General features: G+C 43.7%; 1 protein-coding gene across 2 annotated transcripts in view; it reads left to right on the forward strand.

Annotated features, from left to right (window-relative positions):
• The first annotated feature begins 419 nt into the window (after positions 1 to 419).
• Positions 420 to 24,133, forward strand: part of CLEC19A (C-type lectin domain containing 19A) — a 37,012-nt gene continuing 13,298 nt past the window's right edge. The window contains exons 1-5 of one of the 2 annotated variants that reach the window (XM_068246853.1): positions 420 to 779; positions 5,249 to 5,414; positions 6,130 to 6,223; positions 6,820 to 6,885; positions 22,723 to 22,855. In XM_068246853.1, coding sequence (XP_068102954.1) covers positions 671 to 779; positions 5,249 to 5,414; positions 6,130 to 6,223; positions 6,820 to 6,885; positions 22,723 to 22,855 — 568 coding nt within the window. In that variant the 5' untranslated portion in view covers positions 420 to 670. The remainder of the gene's footprint in view (positions 780 to 5,248; positions 5,415 to 6,129; positions 6,224 to 6,819; positions 6,886 to 22,722; positions 22,856 to 24,133) is intronic. The other variant, XM_068246854.1, reaches the window with a different exon arrangement.

The raw sequence follows: 24,133 nt of genomic DNA on the forward strand, positions 1-24,133 counted from the left end.
TCTTTTGAACAGATATATGCTTAATTTTTACATTCTTTTCAATTGCAAAATATTTCAGCATACAGTAACTACTCTGACACCCAGGTGGTGAGAAGCAGTATACCAGATTTCCAAACAAGCCCTCAGTGCCTGCACTTACATTAGAAAAACAGTTTAAAGTGCTGACATGTTTAAAAATGCCCAGATGTGATAGAAGGCTTCGGTAGCAAAGCATGATGGGAAGTAACAATCATCACCACCTCAGCCTAATCTCAACCATGCTTTTTCTATGAAGATGAAACACTCAGCCATAATAAATGCCACAAATCTTCCTAACTCTACTCTACAGCTAGCAGATTTCACATACAAACTACTAGCAAAAGTAATAGTGTTTCAGTCACATTCCTTTTCACCAGTGGTTGGGGTCAGAGGGTTATTGCTTGCAAACTACAGCATGGACCCAGCAGAGAGGTGATCAGTTATAGTTACTGTTCAGGAGCTGCTGAGGCACTTGGAGAATTCAGAGCAGCCTATCCCACAAGTGGCTGACAGTTCTCATCTGAGGAGGGGTGTGTTCTGCATGAGGAATATTACATCTGCTTTGGGAAACTTTACATGCTCGGCAAAGGCTTCCAACTCTGACTCCAAGAGGATTTGACATCTCCCTGAAGCTGCTTTATAAAACCTGAAAATGAGGCACTGTCTGACGCCTTCACTTGCATGGGACGAGTTCATAATCTTTGCATTAACTGTCCTCACAGCACAAGCTTTTCCCCAGACGGAAATTAAACTCAGTCAAGGTGAGTGATGAATGATGAGCATCATTTGATTATACATGTATTAGGCAGACCCTGAGTACATCATCTCCAGAACTAATTTGTGTCCTATTTATTGCCATACTTTGTTGGGACTTTTAATGGCTTCTATTTTAAGTGGTCTTCTCGCTGAAGGTCAAATACATCATTTTGTGGTACTTGAGGATTTTCTTGTCTGCCAAAATCTGACAGTTTACTGGGCTCTGCTAAGTAGAATACAGGGATGTGTCTTTTTATTGTTCTACGATTTATATGTATTTCTAATGCCTTTAGCAGCATAAATAAAGGGATAGCTGCCTTCAATGTGGAACACTCATGCTAGGCAGATGGCCCTATCTATTTACTGCAAGGGGGCACAACACACTGCACAGCTGTGTCTTTCAGGCTCAGTGGCGTAGTTATAGGGGATGCAGAGGTTACGACCACATTGGGGCCCCTGGACCAAAGGGGGCCACTAGGTGCCCTCCTTCATACATCTTATTAGCTTTTAATTGGTGTTATGCCGGTAATGAACACGTGCATTGTATAGTGGTAATCCTTAAAGAAAACCTGTAATGAAAAATACTTTCCCGAGGGGTACTCACCTCGGGTGGGGGAAGCCTCCGGATCCTATTGAGGCTTCCCCATCCTCCTCGGTTCCACGGCGGCGAGGATAAAGCTCCCCGAACAGCGGGGATGTAAATATTTACCTTCCCAGCTCCAGCACAGGTGCAGTATCGGCTCTCCGCTCGGAGATAGGTGGAAATAGCCGATCGCTGTTGGGCCGCTCTACTGAGCAGGCGCAAGCGGACCCAACAGAGATCGGCTATTTTCGCCTATCTCCGTGTGGAGAGCTGTAACAGCGCCACCCGCTAAAGCCAGGAAAGGTAAATAAATCAGTGCTTATCAGCGCTTGTCAGGCTTATCGAGGGAGGATTCCGGGCCACTTTGGAAAAGCCAGCGCTGGACTGCTTGCAGCTACGGGGAGGGGGAAGCCTCATTGGGACCCTGAGGCTTCCCCCTTCTGAGGTGAGTACCCCCCAGGGTAACTTTTTTGTTACAGGTTCTCTTTAACAAACTGTTCAAACTTTTTTTTTACTCTGATTACACCTCTCAGACACTGAGACACTGAGCTGTCCTTAGTAGGTTTTGGGGCTTCACATCAATAGAGTTCCTGGGGGCCCATATAAAATTCGCACTGCTGCCCCAAGCTCCTTAGCTATGCTACTGTTCAGGCTGCTATTAGTGTACATGATGGTCAACTGAAAGAGGGGACGTAGAAAGACTACGGGCTATGCCGTGCAGGAGAATATCTCAGCCCCTGGTGACGCGATTCGCCCCCCCCCCCCCCCCCCGCCAGAGCCCTGCGCTGCCCGGACCAATGAGTTCCGGGCAGCGCTATGGGCTGGATCCGAGACGTCTGACGTCAGGACGTCGGCTGACGTCCATGACGTCATTACGATCGTTATATACGCGTTCCCCTGTTTGCTATTGATGCCGGCAACGATCGCACTAGAGGGACACATGCGCCCTCTAGTGGTGTTTCATGTAGCTACCACTCTGGTAGCTTTACAGGAAACAAAAAATTAAAAAAAAAAATGGATTTCTGCCTATTTGGCAGAATAAATAAACCACCAGGAGGGTTAATTGCCTTTAGTAATTCACCTTTTTATTATTATTATTATTATTATTATTATTATTATTATTATTATTATTATTTAGTATTTATACAGCGCCAACATCTTCTGCAGCACTGAACAGAGTCTTGTCACTTAACTGTCCCTCAGAGGGGCTAACAATCGAATCCCTACCATAGTCATGTGTCTATGTATGTATTGTATATGTATCGTACACTGTAGTGTATATATTGTAGCCTAGGGTGGTAGGGCCAATTTAGGCGGAAGCCAATTAACTTATCTGTATGTTTTTGGGATGTGGGAGGAAACCTGGAGTCAGTGTTGCCAATTCATCCCTTTAAATACGGACACTTATGAATTATACATGACTTGTGGCTAGTTAGAGGCAATTTAGGCACTGATTATGTGTGAGAAGCCCCAGAACCTGTATAACTTAGATGTGTATTTAAAAGAATGAGTTGGCAACCCTGCCTGGAGCGCCCAGAGGAAACCCATGCAGAAACGGGGACAACCAGGGACCCAGCACTGCAAGGCGAAAGTGATAACCACTACGCCCGAGTTCTGCCCAATTTCATTACCTTCATCTAATAAAAGTAAAGCATAACAGGATTGTGTATGCAGAGTTATAGATTTGATAAAAGTTTATACACTGACATAAAAACATTGGATGATAAATTATTATTATTATTACCAATATCATTTTTATCTTTATTATCTTTATCTTTTTTACATTTATAGTGCCAACACCTATATATAAAGTACATTATGTTGTAGATGGCTTGTTGTCCCTTACAAGTATGTTATGCAAATTACACTGAAAGAAAACTGTGGGCAGTTGGTGTTTGCTATCTGACTAGGTGCTCACTGACATTTATGTCAGCCACTTATCAAAAGCCTGAGGTGTTTTCCTGACATTTGCTGATTGCTTGCATTTAGATTTCATTACATTGCAAATTGCTTAAGAGTGGACATATGGGAGACCTGCTTTGGATAAGACTTTCAAAAAGCCTGAAAACTACCTAGCTAAGCATTCCTGTTCATGTCAGTGGGATGGTTAGACACAAGTGTTCCCAAACTGGCTGCTGATGACTTTACTCTGTAGGAAGCTGTGGAGAAGCAGAACAACTGCTGTCTTGTGTCATTACTAGTTTCTGGGGAAGATTGCTCAGCCACTCTCCCAATTCAGCCACCTGTCAGTCATTCTCAGTGCTCAGACTTACATTATAATGCCAGTTCGAACTGATTTGATTCCAGTTCTGTTCCAAACTACTGCAAGCTAGAATAAAAAGCATTTCACTGACTTGAAGAGAATTATTCCAGCTAATCTCTATAAACACTGATTAGACCTGTTGAGAATTAAAAACATCCTATATAATAAAACCTGTCACTGCATCCTCCTGCGTTCCTATGTCCGTTGTGATGGCGCGCATGCGTGCCTGTGTTCGTGTCATGGCCGTGCGTGTGGGGGGAAGGGTCACGGCCGTGGCCTAGCTTCTGTTTTTTAACATGCAGCTTTTTTTATTAGCTATTATCATAATTTAGAAAGAGCTGCAATTAAGAATAATTCCATTGTTGATACCTGTGTGTGTAACAAGTAAAAACACTTTCTGAGAAGCTGTCTCTGCTTCAGGCACACACACAGTTCAGAAACACTCATTAGAATATTTTAATATATAATAAAAAGCAGTTAGAATAAAATGCAACGGCAGCTTTCAGGGCAAGAAAAACTACACTTTTAAACTTGTAATTGTATTACTTATGCACAAAAGCAAATATGATAATTGAATAATAAAAAGTAGAAAAACACATTTTTATTGAATGTTATGTCAGAGTTTCAGACCATTTTAATGTCAATTAATTGCTGTCTTCCATGAGTTTGGGATTGGGGACAATAGTGTATTGTTATATGCACTTAAATTGGTATGTTTTGCCTATCCCTATCCCATTTTCCTTGTTACTGTAAAACTGTGTAAAATACTGGTGACAGGAAGTTCATTCAGTTCATAACAACAATACTAAGGGTGTCACCAGGACAGGAAGACAGCAAGTGAGAACACATTTAATCGATTGGAGACTATTTTCGATCACAAAATAAGCACCCTGATGAATCAGATCGAGTAAAGGTTGATCTATTACATAATGAAAAGCTCTCGGTTCTTGTTCCACCGATTGAAATAACCCAACATACTTGATCAAATAATGTTAATAATTCGAGCGAATATTGGCCGATAAGAATTGATTCTACATCAAAATGGCAACTCGATTTTTGATCCATTCAATTCATTTATCGGTTATAATAATCGATTAAAGTAAAAATTCGACCAGTGTATGGCCACCTTAAAGAGACTCTGTAACAACATTTTGAGCATTATTTCTTCTATCCTATAAGTTTCTATGTCTGTTCTCTAAGATGGCCGCTGCCATGCTCCACGGCTGCGCAGTACGCTTTGCACTTGGGGAGCATGCCGGGACCTAATACGCGGCGGGAGGCGGGCAACAGGCTGCGCAGTCACGCTAGCGGAAAAGCGTACTGCGCAGCCGCGGAGCATGGCGGCGGCCATCTTAGAGGTGGAATTGATGCGACCCGTTCGGTGGGGTCGGGCCAAGCCATAGGGGAACGGAAAGACCTGCATTGATGGCGGAACGGAGCGGAGGACGGGCAGGACGTCCTCCGTGGATTCTGCTAATAAAAAGGTACAGTGTGATTTTCTTAATTTTGGCCTCGAAGTCCTTTAAGGGCCATTTACTAAGCAGGATGCCAGTATCATTGGCACATAATAATAAAGTTAACTTTCACAATGTATTTTTCTAATCCCTGTGTTATTTTCTTCCTCTCAGCTTTTACTGATGTGAGCCAGCAATTTGACTGCCCTCTGTTTTGGACAGAATACAATGGGAATTGCTACAGGTTCTTCCCAATGAATAAAACGTGGGCGGAAGCTGATTTCTATTGTTCTGAGTTTTCGCTTGGTAGGACAACCGGCAAATTAGTTTCCATCCACAGGTGAGTTACTTGGCGGTTCCTCTGCATGATAGAAAACATGAGAAACTTCCACTGTGTTTGCTTCCTGACTCACTAATAAACAGTATGGTGAATGCATTGGCAATCAAGCCATGTTACCCAGAACCAAGTAAGCTTATCTGAAGCAATTCTTGCTTTTAAACACTTTAAACCATCTTTCGGTGGACCGTATTCTAACAATTATAATAATATTTTTTTTTTAAATCAGGCTAAACTGTCTGGATAGCTTTTTAACACGATTCCAAAACCAGGGTTATATCTAGGCTGCTGAGGGCAAGTACAGATTGTGCATATGAGTTGGGTGCACAGGAGTTGCCGATAATAAAAAATAATGTTCATTTAAATTACCAACATTTTGCTATTGACAAATCCAGTGCCCATTCTCACGTGAACCACCCCCCTGGTGCTTTAAACAACCCCCCTCCCCCCACATGCACACACATACACACCTATTGCTTAAAAACCTAATCCCTCCTCCTAGTGCCTCCAGAGATATGCGGTCACGTTAGTGTCAGCAAAAGAATATCAAGGTAGTGGATGGTATGAAAGCCAGGTCAAGGGCTAGTCTGTCCGTTGGGTACTGTACATTACAAGCAGCTCCCAAAATGCCACTTTATTTTTCTCTTAAAGCAGAGTTATTCTTTACGTTTTTCAGTGTACTGCTTTCAAAATGTTTTAATGTTATCTCTCTTTTCAGCTGGGATGAAAACATTTTTGTGTTTGATCTTGTAAATAGTCAAGTCCCAGGAATACCCACAGATATCTGGATAGGGCTAAGTGACCGAAGACAGGTAAGGATTATTCTACATCATACATAAACTACCTTTGCTTATTTCTTCTTTGTTGGAATGCATTTATTACAAAATGTATTATCTCCACTGTTCCCAGACATCATGTAGAGAGTGAAAATTATATGCAAAAAGCACTGCTTATGTGGAGACTTTAGACCTTTCAGGCAGAGGTTAGAAAACATTAATGGCGTATGTGGTCCTTTGAACCATTTCAAATGTTATGACCCTTTAATTATCCAGCTCATACCTGTTGTCCGCGGCCAGCAGACAGCTGTGCTGGTACTAACAATTGGGAAAGGACTGGACGCTGATTTCTTTGTCTATTAGACGGCACCAAATTAATGAGTCAGAAACAAACGTCTATTGAAAATAATTGAAAATAGAAATACTTTTGGAGACTCGCTTGGACATCAGATGAACCAGATCTGCAATAACATCCTCAGTTTACTGTTGTGATTGGACTAATTTAGGAACTTTCATTGCTGTACGTTTTTACCTTGTAGTTCACGCATATTTGAAAACACGAATGATTTGCGATTCTCTGAAATCCAGCATCTGATATATTTCAATGGCATCACAATTTTATGTGTTCACAGAAATGGACTAAGGTGAAAGGGGGCCTCAAGCAAGCAACAAGTTTGGGCCCACCTGGATTTATTTTCGTAAGATGTGTTGGAGGCTATCATAACTCAGGCTCCTGCCTAAGGGCCTTGTGGATAATCCAGCTCTGTGCAAGTTACATTTAGGGATTTTTCTGTGTTTTAAATTCAGATGATGTGCTACCTGTTCCTGTAAGCTCAATTTCCATCACTACTAAGTCAATTGCTGTATTGTTGTATTACTGCACCCCTCAGTATTAGTGCCACCTATAGCTATCGCTTTCTCACTGTGCCACCTCTCCCACTCTGTGTCCCTTTTTGCTCATTCTTTTACAGTTTTCCTTTCATGTCAACATTTGTCTATCTACTTTGCCAAATACATCGGATATATTAATAGTTTAGGTGAAATATTCCCATTTTCTCTGCTAATAGGTTCGTGAGATGGAACTGTGCAACCCTCTGTTGCACTCAGTGGCAGGACTTGTCATTGTCTGAATGGTTATGGCCCACTTCTACTGCTGGTCAATTCAGTAAACATTTAAAGGACACCTGAAGTGAGAGGGATATGGAGGCTGTCATATTTCTTTCCTTTTAATCAATGACAGTTGCCTGGCAGCCCTGCTGATCTATTTGGCTGCAGTAGGGTCCGAATAACACCAGAAACAAGCAAGCTAATCTTGTCAGAAACATGCTGTGTGCTTGTTCAGGGTCAATGGCTAAAAGGAGTAGAGGCAGAGGATCAGTAGGGTGCCAGACAACTGGTATTGTTTAAAAGGAAATATCTCTCTCGCTTCAGTTGTCCTTTAAGTGCAGTGTAACTATTTCATGATGCTGTCAGGTACATTTGCCAACACTCCCATTGTTTTCTGTGCATCTGGGAGGCTTTGACCTCATCAGGTAATGTAAACCTGAAGTGAACATAAACTGATGAGCTAGACAATCGTATTCATAGTCCTAATCTTAAATATGACTTTCTTCGATTACCATAGTCTTATTTTGGTTAAGAGGTTAAAAAATCCAAGTTTGATTTTCTCAGGGGGATATTGATTTTTTTTATCTCCCATACAGAGAAAACCTTGAATGTTCCTACTCTTGCAAGATTGTAGCCACTTAGGATTTAGGACCTGTTATTATTTATTATCAGTGAGATTTGCTGAGTTCCAACTGTAGTTTAACTGCAAAGATACTGTTATTTAGAGCCCTGAAATCTTTTTTTGTTTTTGTAACAATTTGTATTGAACAAAACAGAAGAGAAGGAAGTCAAGCAAGCACAGATACATATGTTCAGAAATACAAGTGTAACGATTGGTGTCAGCACGCAGAGAGAATCTGATTATTGGTGATCAGCAGTTTCACCAAGAATGCAGATATATACCCGATTATTGATGATCTGTAGAATCACCGATAATCCAGATATATTGCTAACCTCTGGACACCTAAGGTATGTGAGTGTTTGGTGTAACAGTAATACTTTGAGACATGCACCTGCTGAGCAGGTGATCAGAAGCAGCCTGGAATGCTGCTTTTGAGGACACAGGAACCTTCCAACAGCCTGAGATTCTCCAAGGGGTGGAGTCAGGCTGAAGGTAGGGTTGCCAGGTCGGCTGATGGAGAAAACTGGACAGGGGGTGGAGTTAGGGGCGGAGTCAGAAGCGCACTTTTATGTAGAGTGGGGCTAAGCAATGGGCTTTTTAAAAAATGTTTTTTACAGTATTTATATCGCACTGACATCTTCTGCAGCACATTACAGAGTACATAGCCATGTCACTAACTGTCCTCACCAGTACATGCACATAAGAGACCACTTTTCACCAGTAAATGCACATAATAAGAGACCGCTTTTCACCAGTAAATGCACATAATAAGAGACAGCTTTTCACCAGTAAATGCACATAAGAGACAGCTTTTCACCATTAAATGCACATAAGAGACATCTTTTCACCACTAAATGCACATAAGAGACATCTTTTCACCACTAAATGCACATAAGAGACATCTTTTCACCACTAAATGCACATAAGAGACAGCTTTTCACCAGTAAATGCACATAAGAGACAGCTTTTCACCAGTAAATGCACATAAGAGACAGCTTTTCACCAGTAAATGCACATAATAAGAGACAGCTTTTCACCAGTAACTGCACATAATGACAAACAGCCAGTTGTCCCCAGTATATGTAGCCAGGGATATATGTGCCCAGTATATGTAGCCAGAGGTATATGTCCCCAGTATATGTAGGCAGGGGAATATGTCCCCAGTATATAGAGCCAGCGGTATATGGGCTCAGTATATGTAGCCAGGGTGTATATGGGCCCAGTATATGTAGCCAGGGTGTATATGGGCCCAGTATATTTAGCCAGGGTGTATATGGGCCCAGTATATGTAGCCAGGGTGTATATGGGCCCAGTATATGTAGCCAGGGTGTATATGGGCCCAGTATATGTAGCCAGGGTGTATATGGGCCCAGTATATGTAGCCAGGGTGTATATGGGCCCAGTATATGTAGCCAGGGTGTATATGGGCCCAGTATATGTAGTCAGGGGGTATATATGCCCAGTATATGTAGCCAGGGTGTATATGGGCCCAGTATATTTAGCCAGGGTGTATATGGGCCCAGTATATTTAGCCAGGGTGTATATGGGCCCAGTATATGTAGCCAGGGTGTATATGGGCCCAGTATATGTAGCCAGGGTGTATATGGGCCCAGTATATGTAGCCAGGGTGTATATGGGCCCAGTATATGTAGCCAGGGTGTATATGGGCCCAGTATATGTAGCCAGGGTGTATATGGGCCCAGTATATGTAGCCAGGGTGTATATGGGCCCAGTATATGTAGGCAGGTGTGTCCCCCCCCCCCCAGGAGGGAAGCAGTCAGCGCAGAGAAGAGGGAGAGCGGTGAAGAAGGGGGCCATCTCCCCCCCCTTCGCTCACCTTCGGGTCCTCTCCCTCCCTCGCTGTCTCCTCCGATCGGTGTGTGCGGTGGCTGGCAGAGGGGCGGAACTTACCTTCCGTGTCTCCTCCGTCTGGTGACTGGTCTCGTCGCAGGCGCCGCGCGGGATGAGTTGCCACTACTCTGGTCTGATGCAGACCAGAGCAGCGGCTGCGGCACCAGAACTTCCGGCCGGCGCATGGAGCGACACGGAAGGTAAGTCCCGCCCGCTGCCAAGCAAGCGCCACCGCCAGTCAGCCACACACAGATCGGAGGAGACAGCGAGGGACGGAAAGCATCTAAGGTGAGAGAAGGGGGGGAGATGGCCCCCTTCTCCGCCGCTGCCCACCGCTTTCCCTCCACTGCGCTGCTCTCCTCCTGCTACAGGCGGCTGTCAATACTGACAGCCGCCGGAAAAGGCATAAAACCGGACATCTTAATTGTCCGGTTTAGCATGCCTTTTTGCACCGGACACAGCGGCCAAAAACCGGACTGTCCGGTCTAAAACCGGACACCTGGCAACCCTAGCTGAAGGTAGGAGGAACCTGAGTGGGAGTGACACCTGAAGGGTGGATGTCACTAGCAGGTCTGGAGACTATCTCTTAGGGAGAGAGATAGCTCCCAAGGTATAACAGATATCAAACAAAGCCTAGTCTTGGTGTGAGGTCCGTGGTCTCTACCCCCTGGAACTAGTCTGACGTATAACACAATAATAATACAGAGTCCCTAGTCTGGGTGTGAGGTCCGTAGTCTCGACACCCTGGAACTAGTCTGGAGTATAACACAAATGATAATACAGTTCCCTAGTCTTGGGTGTGAGGTCCATAGTCTCGACACCCTGGAACTAGTCTGGAGCATAACACAAATGATAACACAGTTCCCTAGTCTTGGGTGTGAGGTCCTTGGTCTCTACACCCTGGAACTAGTCTGAATAATAATACAATGATAAACAAAAATAATCTGGCTCAGTGTGAATTCCCAGGTCCTCCTGGTTCAAACACACTGTAGGATCTGACTATTGTCTGAATGCTTCCACGTAAGTGTTCGCAATGGCAGACAACTAGCAACTGGCAAGCAAGCTGTATATATAGTTGCTGGACTCTGCCGCCCCGCCCGAGCCACTCAGCCAATCAGGAGTCCAGCAGGAATCAGCTGATCGTCCTGATCAGGTGATCCATCTACTGCTGGTATAAAGGTCCTGACTTCTGTCTCGCGCGCGTTGTTCTCCATCCAGGTGCACTAACAGACCCAGCCACACCAGACGCACGCCACTGCGTGCAAACCGCCGTGTTGGACGCGGAAACAGCCGCCTTGCTGCTAGTACATGCGGCGGTTTTTCTGCGATCTATCACAGTATCAGACGCATGCTGCTGCGTACAAACCGCCGCGCTGGACGCGGAGCCAGCCGCCTTGCTATCAGTACATGCGGCGGCTTTTCTGCGTTTCCTCACAGTACCCCCCCCCCCCCCTGAGGAGGGGACTCCGGACACTTTCCACCAGGTCTTCTAGAATGTGGGTCTAGAATCTTTTCAGTCCCACATTCCCATTGGTCTTTTACCATCACAGGGAGGGAGGGAGGGGAACCCACGTGCACCGCTGGCTTCAACCGAGACACATGGACTGATCTTACACCTCTCATACTGCCTGGGAGATCGACAGCATAGGTGACAAAATTAACTCTCCTGATCACTGGGAATGGTCCTATAAATGTAGGACCCAGTTTGGTTGATAATCGCTTCAGAGCCCCATGCCGAAAGGATACGTACACCATGTCTACTGGGGAAAACTCCCACTCTACAGACTTTCTCTTACTAGTCTGATTTTTTAGAGTCCAGGGTTTTCTTGACACTGGTAAATATTGTAATGTACCCGGTGAAGTCTGACGTGATGTTTTACCCCCTAGAATGTCTCGCTGGCAAGGGCCCAGACTGGGCATCCAGTCCTCCACCGTCTCCGCAGGTGCCCTGACCACCCTTCGAGGTAGGCCGGTCTCAGGCTTGGCATCTTTAACTACAGCTTCTGCTTTAACCTGCACTGCCACTCCTCCAACCTGTATCTTGGTAGCACAAACTGCCACTCTGCCCAAACAATGCTGATGGTAATAGGCTGACCATTCCAGCAGCTGACCTGAAGCCCAGTCAATCTGTGGGGAGTGGAGTTTCAACCAGGGCATACCAAGAATAATGGTGGAGGTTGCCATGGGCATAACCAGGAACTGTAATCTCTCTTCATGTGACGCCCCTAAACAACATGACAACAAGGGGGTCTGAAAAAGAGATTGACTACTCTGCAGCAGTGAGTCATCCACTGCAGTGACCAGAATCTGCTGGTTAAGTGGGGACAAAGGTATCCCCAATTTTTTATCAAAATCGTAATCAATGAGGTTTACCGCAGAACCGGAGTCCACAATGGCTTCTGCGGAACTAGTCTGACCCTCCCATGTAATAGAGCAGGGAAGGAGCAGACGATCGTTGTTTAAAGGGAACGACTGCTCGCCTATGGTGTTGACCAACCCCAGACAGCAGCATTCTCCTGGCCCCTTATCACCATCTAGGTTGCGTTTTCTTGGCCCTCTGTGACTCTCTTTCTCCTGACTCAACCCTGAATACCCGATTTGCATCGGCTCGTCTGCGGGTGATGGAGATCGAGAAGAGTCGTGTAAGACAGACCTTCTAGCATTCCTACCACGAACCTGTCTCTAGTAGCGCAAACGGCGATCTATCTGCACGGCCAACGAAATTGCCTCGTCTACAGACTTGGGCTCAGGATGTCCAATCATCACATCATAAACTGCATCCGACAACCCTGCCAAAAAACAGTCTAACAGTGCAAATGAGCCCCATCTTGCAGATACTGCCCATTTCCTGAACTCAGCTGCGTAACTCTCAACCGGATCCCTGTCTTGCCGCAACGTCTTGAGCTTCCGCTCAGCGGTAGAGGCAATGTCCGGATCATCATAAATTATAGCCATGGCTTCAAAAAATGCCTCAACCGAGGCCAAAGCCCCATCTCCTGGCTGGAGATTATATGCCCAGGTCTGGGAATCCCCTGACAACAGAGTCTTAATAAATGTAATTCTCTGTGCCACGGTTCCAGATGAATTAGGCCTCAACTCAAAGTATGATAACACTCTATTTCTAAAGTTCTGAAAGTCAGATCTGTGACCAGAAAACCTTTCGGGTACAGGCATACGTATGTCTGTGCTAGGAGGAGATCGCACTGAGTTTATAGCTGATTGAAGTTCCTGAATAGCCCCAAATAGCTGGCTGATCTGGGTCTGTTAGTTCAAAGTTACCCCGGAAAGATTGTTTACCGCGGTAGTCAGGACTTCAACATGCCTATACAGTGCGTCCATTTGGTTTGGGTCTGCCATTCTGTAACGATTGGTGTCAGCACGCAGATAGAATCTGATTATTGGTGATCTGCAGTATCACCAAGAATGCAGATATATACCCGACTATTGATGATCTGCAGAATCACCGATAATCCAGATATATTGCTAACCTCTGGACACCTAAGGTATGTGAGTGTTTGGTGTAACAGTAATACTTTGAGACATGCACATGCTGAGCAGGTGATCAGAAGCAGCCTGGAATACTGCTTTTGAGGACACAAGAACCTTCCAACAGCCTGAGATTCTCCAAGGGGTGGAGTCAGGCTGAAGGTAGGAGGAACCTGAGTGGGAGTGACACCTGAAGGGTGGATGTCACTAGCAGGTCTGGAGACTATCTCTTAGGGAGAAAGATAGCTCCCAAGGTATAACAGATATCAAACAAAGCCTAGTCTTGGTGTGAGGTCCGTGGTCTCTACCCCCTGGAACTAGTCTGATGTATAACACAATAATAATACAGAGTCCCTAGTCTGGGTGTGAGGTCCGTAGTCTCGACACCCTGGAACTAGTCTGGAGTATAACACAAAAGATAATACAGTTCCCTAGTCTTGGGTGTGAGGTCCGTAGTCTCGACACCCTGGAACTAGTCTGGAGCATAACACAAATGATAACACAGTTCCCTAGTCTTAGGTGTGAGGTCCTTGGTCTCTACACCCTGGAACTAGTCTGGAGCATCACACAAATGATAATACAGTTCCCTAATCTTGGGTGTGAGGTCCTTGGTCTCTACACCCTGGAACTAGTCTGAATAATAATACAATGATGAACAAAAGTTATCTGGCTCAGTGTGAATTCCCAGGTCCTCCTGGTTCAAACACACTGTAGGATCTGACTATGGTCTGAATTCTTCCACGTAAGTGTTCGCAATGGCAGACAACCAGCAACTGGCAAGCAAGCTGTATATATAGTTGCTGGACTCTGCCGCCCCACCTGAGCCACTCAACCAATCAGGAGTCCAGCAGGAATCAGCTGATCGTCCTGATCAGGTGATCCATCTCCTGCTGGTATAAAGGTCCTGACTTCTGTCTCTCGCGCATAGTTCTCCATCCAGGTGCACTAACAGACCCAGCCACACCAGACGCACGCCACTGCGTGCAAACCGCCTCGTTGGACGCGGAAACAGCGGCCTTGCTGCTAGTACATGCAGCGGTTTTTCCGCAATCTATCAAAGTATCAGACGCATGCTGCTGCGTACAAACCGCCGCGCTGGACGCGGAGCCAGCCACCTTGCTATCAGTACACGCGGCGGCTTTTCCGCGTTTCCTCACAACAAGCATCCATAACATGGGTACAACCAGATCTGACATGGCTTAAGAGGAGCTTAAAAACAACATTCAGAAAAGTTTAATAGGAATCAAGAAAAGTCCAAGGATAATATATTCACCTGTGAAAAAGGGAAAATGCATGACAAGGCAAATAGCAATGCACAGCTATTATATCACTATCATTTAAGCCTTCTCCATGGGTTCTCAAAAAAAAAAAAAGATTCTCTGCAGTGTCGAGGATAGTAGTGCGACAAACCATCTGGCAAAGAAAAGCCAGTCAGAAGGTGTGCATGAAAAAAGGGCGCCGTGAAAAAAGGGCCCGAGTTGATAACGAAATGGCGCAGGTTATTAACAAAATCGGATAATGGTAGACATCGTTGTCAAGCTTTGTTAACAATAAATACTGTTGTAAAAACAGACGAGAAATAATAACGAAAAAATATTAACGTTAAATATCGTTACGTAATTCAGCAATACAGCTTAACCCAACCCTACTCTCACACCGAACCCTCCCCTGGTGGTGCATAAAACTAACCACGCCCCTGGTGGCGCCTAAATCTAACCCCCCCCCCCCCCCCCCCCTTCGGTGGTGCCTAACCCTAACCACCCCCCTGGTGGTCGCTTATCCTAACCACCCCCCCTGGTGTTGCCTAAAACTTACCACCGCCCGGGTGATGCCTAACCCTAACCACTACCCCTGGTGGTGCTTAACCCTAACCACACCCTCTACAGAAACACCCTTTTACACATAGTAACGATAATATCTTTGATAACGTAAAATTTGTAAATATAAACAAAATAATATGACAAAAACTATAACGTTGCAAGCTTCTAAAACAATAACATACTTCAAAAACTATAATGTTCTAACGTTGTTAATGATGTTTATCACGGCACCCTTTATTCTGCTTTTTTTGCCATATTAACGATAATTGCATGAAAGTCTATGGTGGCGCCCTTTTCGTCCACCCTCAGCCGGCGCCCTTTTTTCCTGCTACCATTAGAAGTATTAATGGGAAAAAGGAAGCACGATATCAGGATATCACGATAACAGGTTCTCCCCGTCCAGACAGAGCACCCAAAGATCTATCAAAGCTAGCCTTAGGTAGGAGTCAAGGGGGTAGCCCTCCCCTATTTCATCACTGTCTTATATACAAGAAGTTTTAAATCAGGATGATACCACGGTACAATACCCTACTGTCTTATATACCTCTCCATCTTCAAAGGGAACCTGAAGTGAGTAAAATTATTTAAAATAAACACATGATGTAACTTCAAATGAACATTACATAGTTACCTTGCCATCAGTTCCTCTCAGAAGCTCACCATTTTCTTCTGATAACTATCCTTTCCAGTTCTGACAACATTTTGTCAGAACTGAAATATATTAGTTGCTGTCAGTTATATATCAGTTGATGTCAGTTATAGCTGATAGGACAACTGAATGTGCAAGGTAATGTCCATGTTTCCCTATGGCTCAAGTGGGCGACTGTCAGGTATAGCAGTATTACCTCACCAGCAGAGAGTGCTGCAGCCGCCGCTTCCGCGTCTGACGTCATCCCGGCGGCGGCCGCATCCTCTCAGACATCTTGCACAGCCCCTGGCAGGACAGGTCTCTCCTCTGCACATCAGATTAGGTCAGCACGCTCGCGGGCGGCAGGACCTTGATAATCAGAAGAGACGGGTCAGCTGATCTTGCGGTCAGCTGACACCAACCTGCCAATCACACGCTGCTGATTGGTTCAGCCCTCTGGGCGGGCGGCTTGAATTTGCTTTCTGTATTTAAGCTGGGCAAGTGGCCATTGGCTGATCAGCGGTGGGTGGCGCCGGGGAGCGCCGCTCTATATATAGTTATCGCTGGTCAGTCTCAGGTTGTCTGCCGTTGCGAACACTTACGTGAAAGCACTCAGACCATAGTCAGATCCCACAGTGTGTTAGAACCAGGAGGACCTGGGAATTCACACTGAGCCAGATAACTTCTGTGTTATCATTGTGTTATACTTCAGACTAGTTCCAGGGTGTCGAGACCACGGACCTCACACCCAAGACTAGGGATTCTGTGTTATCATTGTGTTATTCTTCAGACTAGTTCCAGGGTGTCAAGACCATGGACCTCACACCCAAGACTAGGGATTCTGTGTTATCATTGTGTTATACTTCAGACTAGTTCCAGGGTGTCGAGACCACGGACCTCACACCCAAGACTAGGGATTCTATGTTATCATTATGTTATACTTCAGACTAGTTCCAGGGTGTTGAGACCACGGACCTCACACCCAAGACTAGGCATTGTTTGATATTTGTTATGACCTATTGCACTCCTGACTATCCCTCTGCTTTCTGATTCGGTACCTACGCAAATCTGATTACCTGTTGCCCTGCCTGCCCTTGGTTACCGAATCAGCCTTCTGTCTCTGTACCTTATCTGCCCGTGTGTTGCCGACCTGGCTTGCCCGACCTTGAGAGCTATCTCTCTCCATTGAGAGATTAGTCTCCAGACCTGCTTGTGACACCCACCTTCCAGGTGTCACTCAGCCACAGGTCCTTCCTGCTACCCAGCTTGGGGCTCCACCCCTTTGGATGTCTCAGGCTGCTGGAAGGTTTTTGCACTTCCCAGAGGGAGGTATTTCCCATACTGCCAAGGACCACCTGCTCCTCGGGTGGTCTTACTCAAAGTCATTACTGTTTCACCAAACACTCACACTATATAGGTGTCCAGAGGTTAGTTATACTTGGATTATTGGTGATTCTGCAGATCATCAATAATCAGGTATATATCTGTATTCTTGGTGATACTGCAGATCACCAATAATCAGATTCTCTCTGTGTGCTGACACCGATCGTTACACAAGGGAGTTTTTATATTTCTATATCCCTTGCCTGTCCCAGGCATCAAATAGAATAAGAAGGCTTCTGGTTCCCAAGGTATAGTAAACTCAGCAATTGTTTTAGCCAACGACTTCACCTGTTGCCAATTACCAGAAATTTTTCAGCCTGACCACAACATGTGGAGCATGTCTCCTGACTGGTCCCACATCTCCAGCAAAGATCAGACTGTGAACTATACATTTTGCTGAGAAGGGCTGGACTGCGATACCACCAAGATAGCATCTTAAAATTACATTCTTACATAGAGACATTTAAAGTCATCTTGTGAACCAGATTGCACACCCTCGTCCATGTCTTCCCATCAAACCCCTTCCCAAAAGCTTTCTCCCATTTATCGAGGAAAAGGAATGGCGGTGTTAAAGTACTCATCAGCACCCCCTGGTAGAGTCTAGAAATATATGACGCTGTTGTTGGGCTTTAGGCCAAAATCTAGCCTGAATTTAGCCTGAAATCTTAACCCTTACAGTAAGAAAAAAAGAACAGGCTTTTTCTGTGTAGGAATTGGTGTATATGTTCACACGCTTAGCTCATCGTGTTACACATCACTTCAGGTGCCATTCAACAATACGAATGCCTCTAGTGGCCGCTTAGGTTTTTTACTGGATTATGCTTTGCTTTGTTTAAGACTGGAACTTACTCTGAGAAGACCCAGAATAGTTTGGTGTCCTGGACCTGTATAATTAAATCACCACTATGATGAAAAACTGTCAAATGTACCATAAATGTATTCACATACATTGAGGATGTGCATTTGTCCTAAATAAATTGCACTATAAATGACTTTTTTCCTATGTAACTCAAAAACCACTTACATACAGGTTTTGGATTAGTATACTGTATCTTCTGATGGGGAAATTCAGGATTTCCTTTATTTTCAGAAGCACTCCCTGACGGCGGTGGCACACTGTTCATTTGCCAGAATAGGGTATAGCCTGTATGCTGGATGGCTGGCATTTTGTATAGGTCCTTGCCGGGAAGTGCTTTTCAAAATGGACTAGTCCATATCCTGTTGCTAAGAGGTTCAAAGCACTCAGTACTGTATGTGACAGTGACACTATTAGTACTGTAAGTGACACATACATAGGATAACAGTCATTTATAGTGCATGTTACTCTGGGACAAGTTACCCGAAGACTGTTGGATTGGCCCAACTTAGGTCAGATGTAATTGTCAGCAGTTTAATCTGTTTCTCATTTGCTGGGTTGTTGTAAGATTACTATTATCCTGCTTCTGTTACATATTTGGCATTCTCAACTTCCAGGAATAGGATCCCAGGTTTTATTGTAAGCCGGGACACTGGCTGCAAGTACTGCATTTTTTGGACTATAAGACTTACTTTTTCTACAACAAAAATGTGTGTGTGTGTGTGTGTGTGGGGGGGGGGGGTCACTGCGTCTTATAGTCCAAATGCAGGGACTTCCTGATTTGTGAACGCCTGCCAATACGAACCTCCAATCCGCCGCACTGTCAGGTATTCCCTGTACTGTGCCCATGCAGAGGAGGACACAGGAGGGCAAATGGAGGACACAGGGTGACACAAAGTAGGATACAAGGGCGACACAAGGGGGCATAGAGGAGGACACAAGGGGGACACAAAGGGGCATAGAGGAGGACACAAAGAGGACAGAGGCTGGACACATGGGGGACACAAGAGGACAGAGGAGGACACAAGGAGGACAATTGGGGGAATCATGAGGGATACAAGGAGGACCGAGGAGGACACAGGGAGACTCAAGAGGTACAAGGGGGAATAAGGTACAAAGGGGTCATAATCCACAAGATGCCCCTTCACCATGGACGCACCAGGTTTATTATATATACAGTGGGATGCGAAAGTTTGGTCAACCTTGTTAATCGTCATGATTTTCCTGTATAAATCATTGGTTGTTACGATAAAAAAGTCAGTTATATATATCATATAGGAGATGTACACAGTGATATTTGAAAAGTGAAATTAAGTTTATTGGATTTACAGAAAGTGTGCAATAATTGTTTAAACTAAATTAGGCAGGTGCATAAATTTGAGCATTGAAATCAATATTTGGTAGATCCTCATTTTGCAGAAATGACAACCTCTAAACACTTCCTGTAGGTTCCAATGAAAATCTGGATTTGGCTTGAATGTATTTTGTACCATTCCTTCTTACGAAACATCTCTAGTTCATTCAGGTTTGATGGCTTCTGAGCATGGACAGTTCTCTTTAACTCACACCACAGATTTTCAATTATATTCAGGTCTGAGGACTGAGATGGCCATTCCAGAATGTTGTACTTGTTCCTCTGCATGAATGCCTTAGTGGATTTTGAGCGGTGTTTAGGGGCGTTGTCTTGTTGAAAGATCCAGCCCCGGCACAGCTTCAGCTTTGTCACTGATTCCTGAACATTGGTGTCCAGAATCTGCTGATACTGAGTAGAATCCACGCGTCCCTCAACTTTGACAAGATTCCCAGTCCCTGCACTGGCCACACAGCCCCACAGCATGATGGAACCACCACCATATTTTACTGCAGGTAGCAGGTGTTTTTTTTTGTTGTTGTTTTTTCTTTTAATGCTTTCTTCTTTTTCCTCCATGCATAACGCCCCTTGTTATGCGCAAATAACTCAATTTTAGTTTCATCAGTTATTCCAAAATGAAACTGGCTTGTCCAAATGTGCTTTAGCATACCTCAAACGGCTCTGTTTGTGCTGTGGGCGGAGAAAAGGCTTCCTCTGCATCACTCTCGCATACAGCATCTCCTTGTGTAAAGTGTGCGGAATGGTTGAACGATGCACAGTGACTCCATCTGCAGCAAGATGATGTTGTAGGTCTTTGGTGCTGGTCTGTGGGTTGACTCTGACTGTTCTCACCATTTATCGCTTCTGTCTATCCGAGATTTTTCTTGGTCTACCCCTTCGAACCTTAACTTGAACTGAGCCAGTGGTCTTCCATTTCCTCACTATGTTCCTAATTGTGGAAACAGACAGCTGAAATCTCTGAGACAGCTTTCTGTATCCTTCCACTATGATGGTGAACAATCTTTGTCTTCAGGCCATTTGAGAGTTGTTTTGAGACCCCCATGTTGCCACTCTTCAGAGAAAATTAAAAGAGGAGGTAAACGTACAATTGACCCCCTTAAATACTCTTTCTCATAATTGGATTCACCTGTGTATGTAGGTCAGGGGTCACTGAGCTTACCAAGCCAATTTGAGTTACAATAATTAGTTCTAAAGGTTTGGAAATCAATAAAATGGCAACAGTGCCCAAATTTATGCACCTGCCTTATTTAGTTTAAACAATTATTGCGTACTTTCTGTAAATCCAATAAACTTAATTTCACTTCTCAAATATCACTGTGTGTGTCTCCTATATGATATATTTAACTGACATTTTTTATCGTAACAACCAATGATTTATACAGGAAAATCATGACGATTAACAAGGTTGCCCAAACTTTTGCATCCCACTGTATATATACATATATATATTTAAAATATTGCTCTGAGACATTTCAGCATATTCTAGGCTGTGATAGTTATACGAGTATTTTAGTTACAGAAGCTAAAACATTCTTGTTTATGTTAGAAGCAACTTTCAAATGTCAAGGTTGTAGATAAACGTACTGTGTGAAGACTGAAAAGAAGAAGTTTAAAAAAATCTAATTACTGCAAAAATCTTCTATGTATATTTGCTCAAGTTATTATACATAAATATTAATAATCAATACAGTCCTTCTAAAGAAAGTAATAATTATTGTTAAACCCTATATAATATAATTTAATATTTTGAAATAAATTGAATGCTGTATTTTGCAGTGAAAGTTTCAAAACACATTAGCTGTATTCCACAAAGTTGTTTTGACTAAGTGTAATGATCTGCTCAGCTGTCTGCATGGGCAGACAGCTGTTTGTCCATTCCTTAGCTCTGAAAAAGAGACCTGTCTTCGCTTTGCAGGTTTCAGAGTTGTTCTGCTGAGGAATTTGCATACACTTGTCATGCAAATTGCCTAGCTGCCTCCTTTGAAGGCCTGCAGTATAAAAGCCATGTTCTCCCAGAATCCTTTGCTGGTCATAATGGTTTGTTACTGCTAAACACTCCTAGAGTCAGACAGAGGCGCTCAAACCTATTGCTTGACCCGCTGAGTTGTGCTCCCATTTTTGCCTAAGGAAGCGGGGTCACTGCGGGGCCTGCGAAACGCGTTGCATTTGTGGAGTTGAATAAATTATTTGTCAATTCTGTTTTATCGAGACTCAAGTGAGTTTTATTTTTTGTAAGAGGGAGGTAAGTCCACCCTAACATCCCCCTCTGCTTTTAAGCGGTTTTTAAAGCGTTTTACTCTACTCTGCCGCCTCTGTATACCGAGTTTTTGCTGATTGATACAGATAAGACTACTTTTGATCTTATTCTACATAACACAACTGTTATATACTTTTTTGAATGTGCTTAGAAGATTGATGAGCGCTTGGCTATAAAGCCTTGATGAGATGGAATACTGTTAGAAGGAAACAATACTTGGAACTGTTCATATTTTGAATATATGCTGTATGATAAGCAAATACAATTTTTTATATAAAATCATATACTGAGTGCTCTGATTCATTTCAAGGTATACAGTCAATCTATAATTACTGTTATAGAGGGTTCAGACCCCGCTATGCCGGATGTATATGATAGCAACACTTTAAAGGCTGGTCCTTTACTGAGTTTGCAATCATGAAAAAGGAAAGAACCGCTCAGGTTTTTGACAAAATGAATTGTTCCCCCAAATTGTTCAATGTAAAAGAATGGGAATCTGTACTGAGAACTCGATAACGTCTGTCAGTATTCCTATATGAATCCTATATGCATTTTTTTCGTTCTGTGCAGGAAAGTGTGTCAAATCACAGTGCTGTAGACAGTTGTCCCATTAATGACACCAACCCCGGTTTCACTATGCACCCACAAATCACATGTAAATAATATAAACTGAAATCTAATAAAATAAGGATCCCAAAAGTGAATATTCTTCGAGTAGTAGCTGCAAACCAGTGATAACCCTTTAATAGGCAAATTATGACTTGGACTTATATAGCTAGTGAGTAGTCTCAAATTATTTAAAGGAAGAAGAATAACAGTATAACTCACCTCTTGCGTCCTTTAGATTATAAACTCGCAAAGGCAGGGCTCTCTCACCCTTTTGTGTCTTGGAATTTGCTGTACATTTTGTTTATCATGTTACATTTGTCACTGTAATTACTGTGTGTTCCAATTCTCTATTTTGTACCAGTGTCTATATTTTGTGTATACCATTTTCTGTATTATTATGTACCGCATGTTTGTTTCTTACTCTGTACAGCTCCACGAAATATGTTGGCGCTTTATAAATCAATGGTAAAAAACATGAGTATATTACTGTATATTTCTATCGGTCACTGTCTGCTCTGATTCTTCCCTTTCTTATTACTGACAGGAAGGTGAGTTTGAGTGGACAGACGGATCAGAACATGACTATGATTACTGGGATGGAAATCAACCAGATGATGCCTCCAACAGCAGTGCTGAAGATGAGGACTGTGTGGAGATCTGGTACAGATACTATAGTGGTAAGTAATATAGGTAGATTAGAACAGCCTGTAGTCAACCCAAATAGCACAGCAAGTACTGTAATCAGAAATACTCATTTAAAAACAAATGCAATCAACGTTTAATAAACTTTGTCAAAAATCCATATCAAGTGATATCCGTGAGAAGATCTCCTAACCTACCGTAGTGTGTGTATTAGCAACATTCATAGAAACAAACTTTTATGGCACTGCAAATAGGATTCAAGCAGTTACTTTCATTTTTACCAACATTACTTTTGTGTGAAAAACAAATACTTGGAAATTATGGTAGGACTGGCTTAAAGAGACACTGAAGCGAAAAAAAAATGATATAGTGAATTGGCTGTGTACTATGAATAATTACTAGTAGATTAGCAGCAAAGAAAATATTCTCATACTTTTATTTTCAGGTATATAGTGTGTTTTCTAACATTGCATCATTCTCTGATATGTGCAGATTACACAACACTCAGCATTCAAAATGAGTCTTTCAGAGCAGTCTGTGAACTAATGAACTCTCCTCTAGCAGAGAAAAAGTAAACAGTTCACTTATAGTTGAGATAATAAAAGTCAGATGACAGCCCTCTCCAGAGGGCTGTTATCTTAAGACTTAGTTGGAGAGTTAATGGCTTGTTTGCATAGAGATAACAACTGGAGTTTCTTAACTCTTCCTGTACTGGAAACAATTAGACTGATGTATCTGATCTTAATGTTTAATCCCGTAAGGCCCATACACACGTCGGATTTTTGCGAACGACCCGTCGTTTGAACGTTCCGTCGTTCGCACGTCAAATCCGGCGTGTGTACAGACTATCGTTCGGGTGATAAGACTGGTTTTCAAACCAGTCTTGTCACCCGAACGATAGTCTGTACGCACGCCGGATTTGACGTGCGAACGACGGAACAACGGAACGTTCAAACGACGGGTCGTTCGCAAAAATCCGACGTGTGTATGGGCCTTTAGCTTTACTACACATACAAATCATAATATCATAATTTTTTTTCGCATCACTGTCTCTTTAAGGTTGAAGGATTTGCATAAAAGAGTAGCTTGATCGCCTCAGCTGTATCCAGGGTCGTGGCGGGATAGTGTAAGGTTGTGGCTGGTTTACACAGGAGACCTGGGTTTAAACCTCGGCTACTCCTGTTCAGTAAGCCAGCACCTATTCAGTGAGGAGACCTTGGGCAAGACTCCTGAACACTGCTTCTGCCTATAGAGCATACCCTAGTGGCTGCAGCTCAGGGGCTTTGAGTCCGCCAGGAGAAAAGCATGATATA

The sequence above is a fragment of the Hyperolius riggenbachi genome, chromosome 7 (genome assembly GCF_040937935.1).
Source record: "Hyperolius riggenbachi isolate aHypRig1 chromosome 7, aHypRig1.pri, whole genome shotgun sequence".
Taxonomy (NCBI): Eukaryota; Metazoa; Chordata; class Amphibia; order Anura; family Hyperoliidae; genus Hyperolius; species Hyperolius riggenbachi.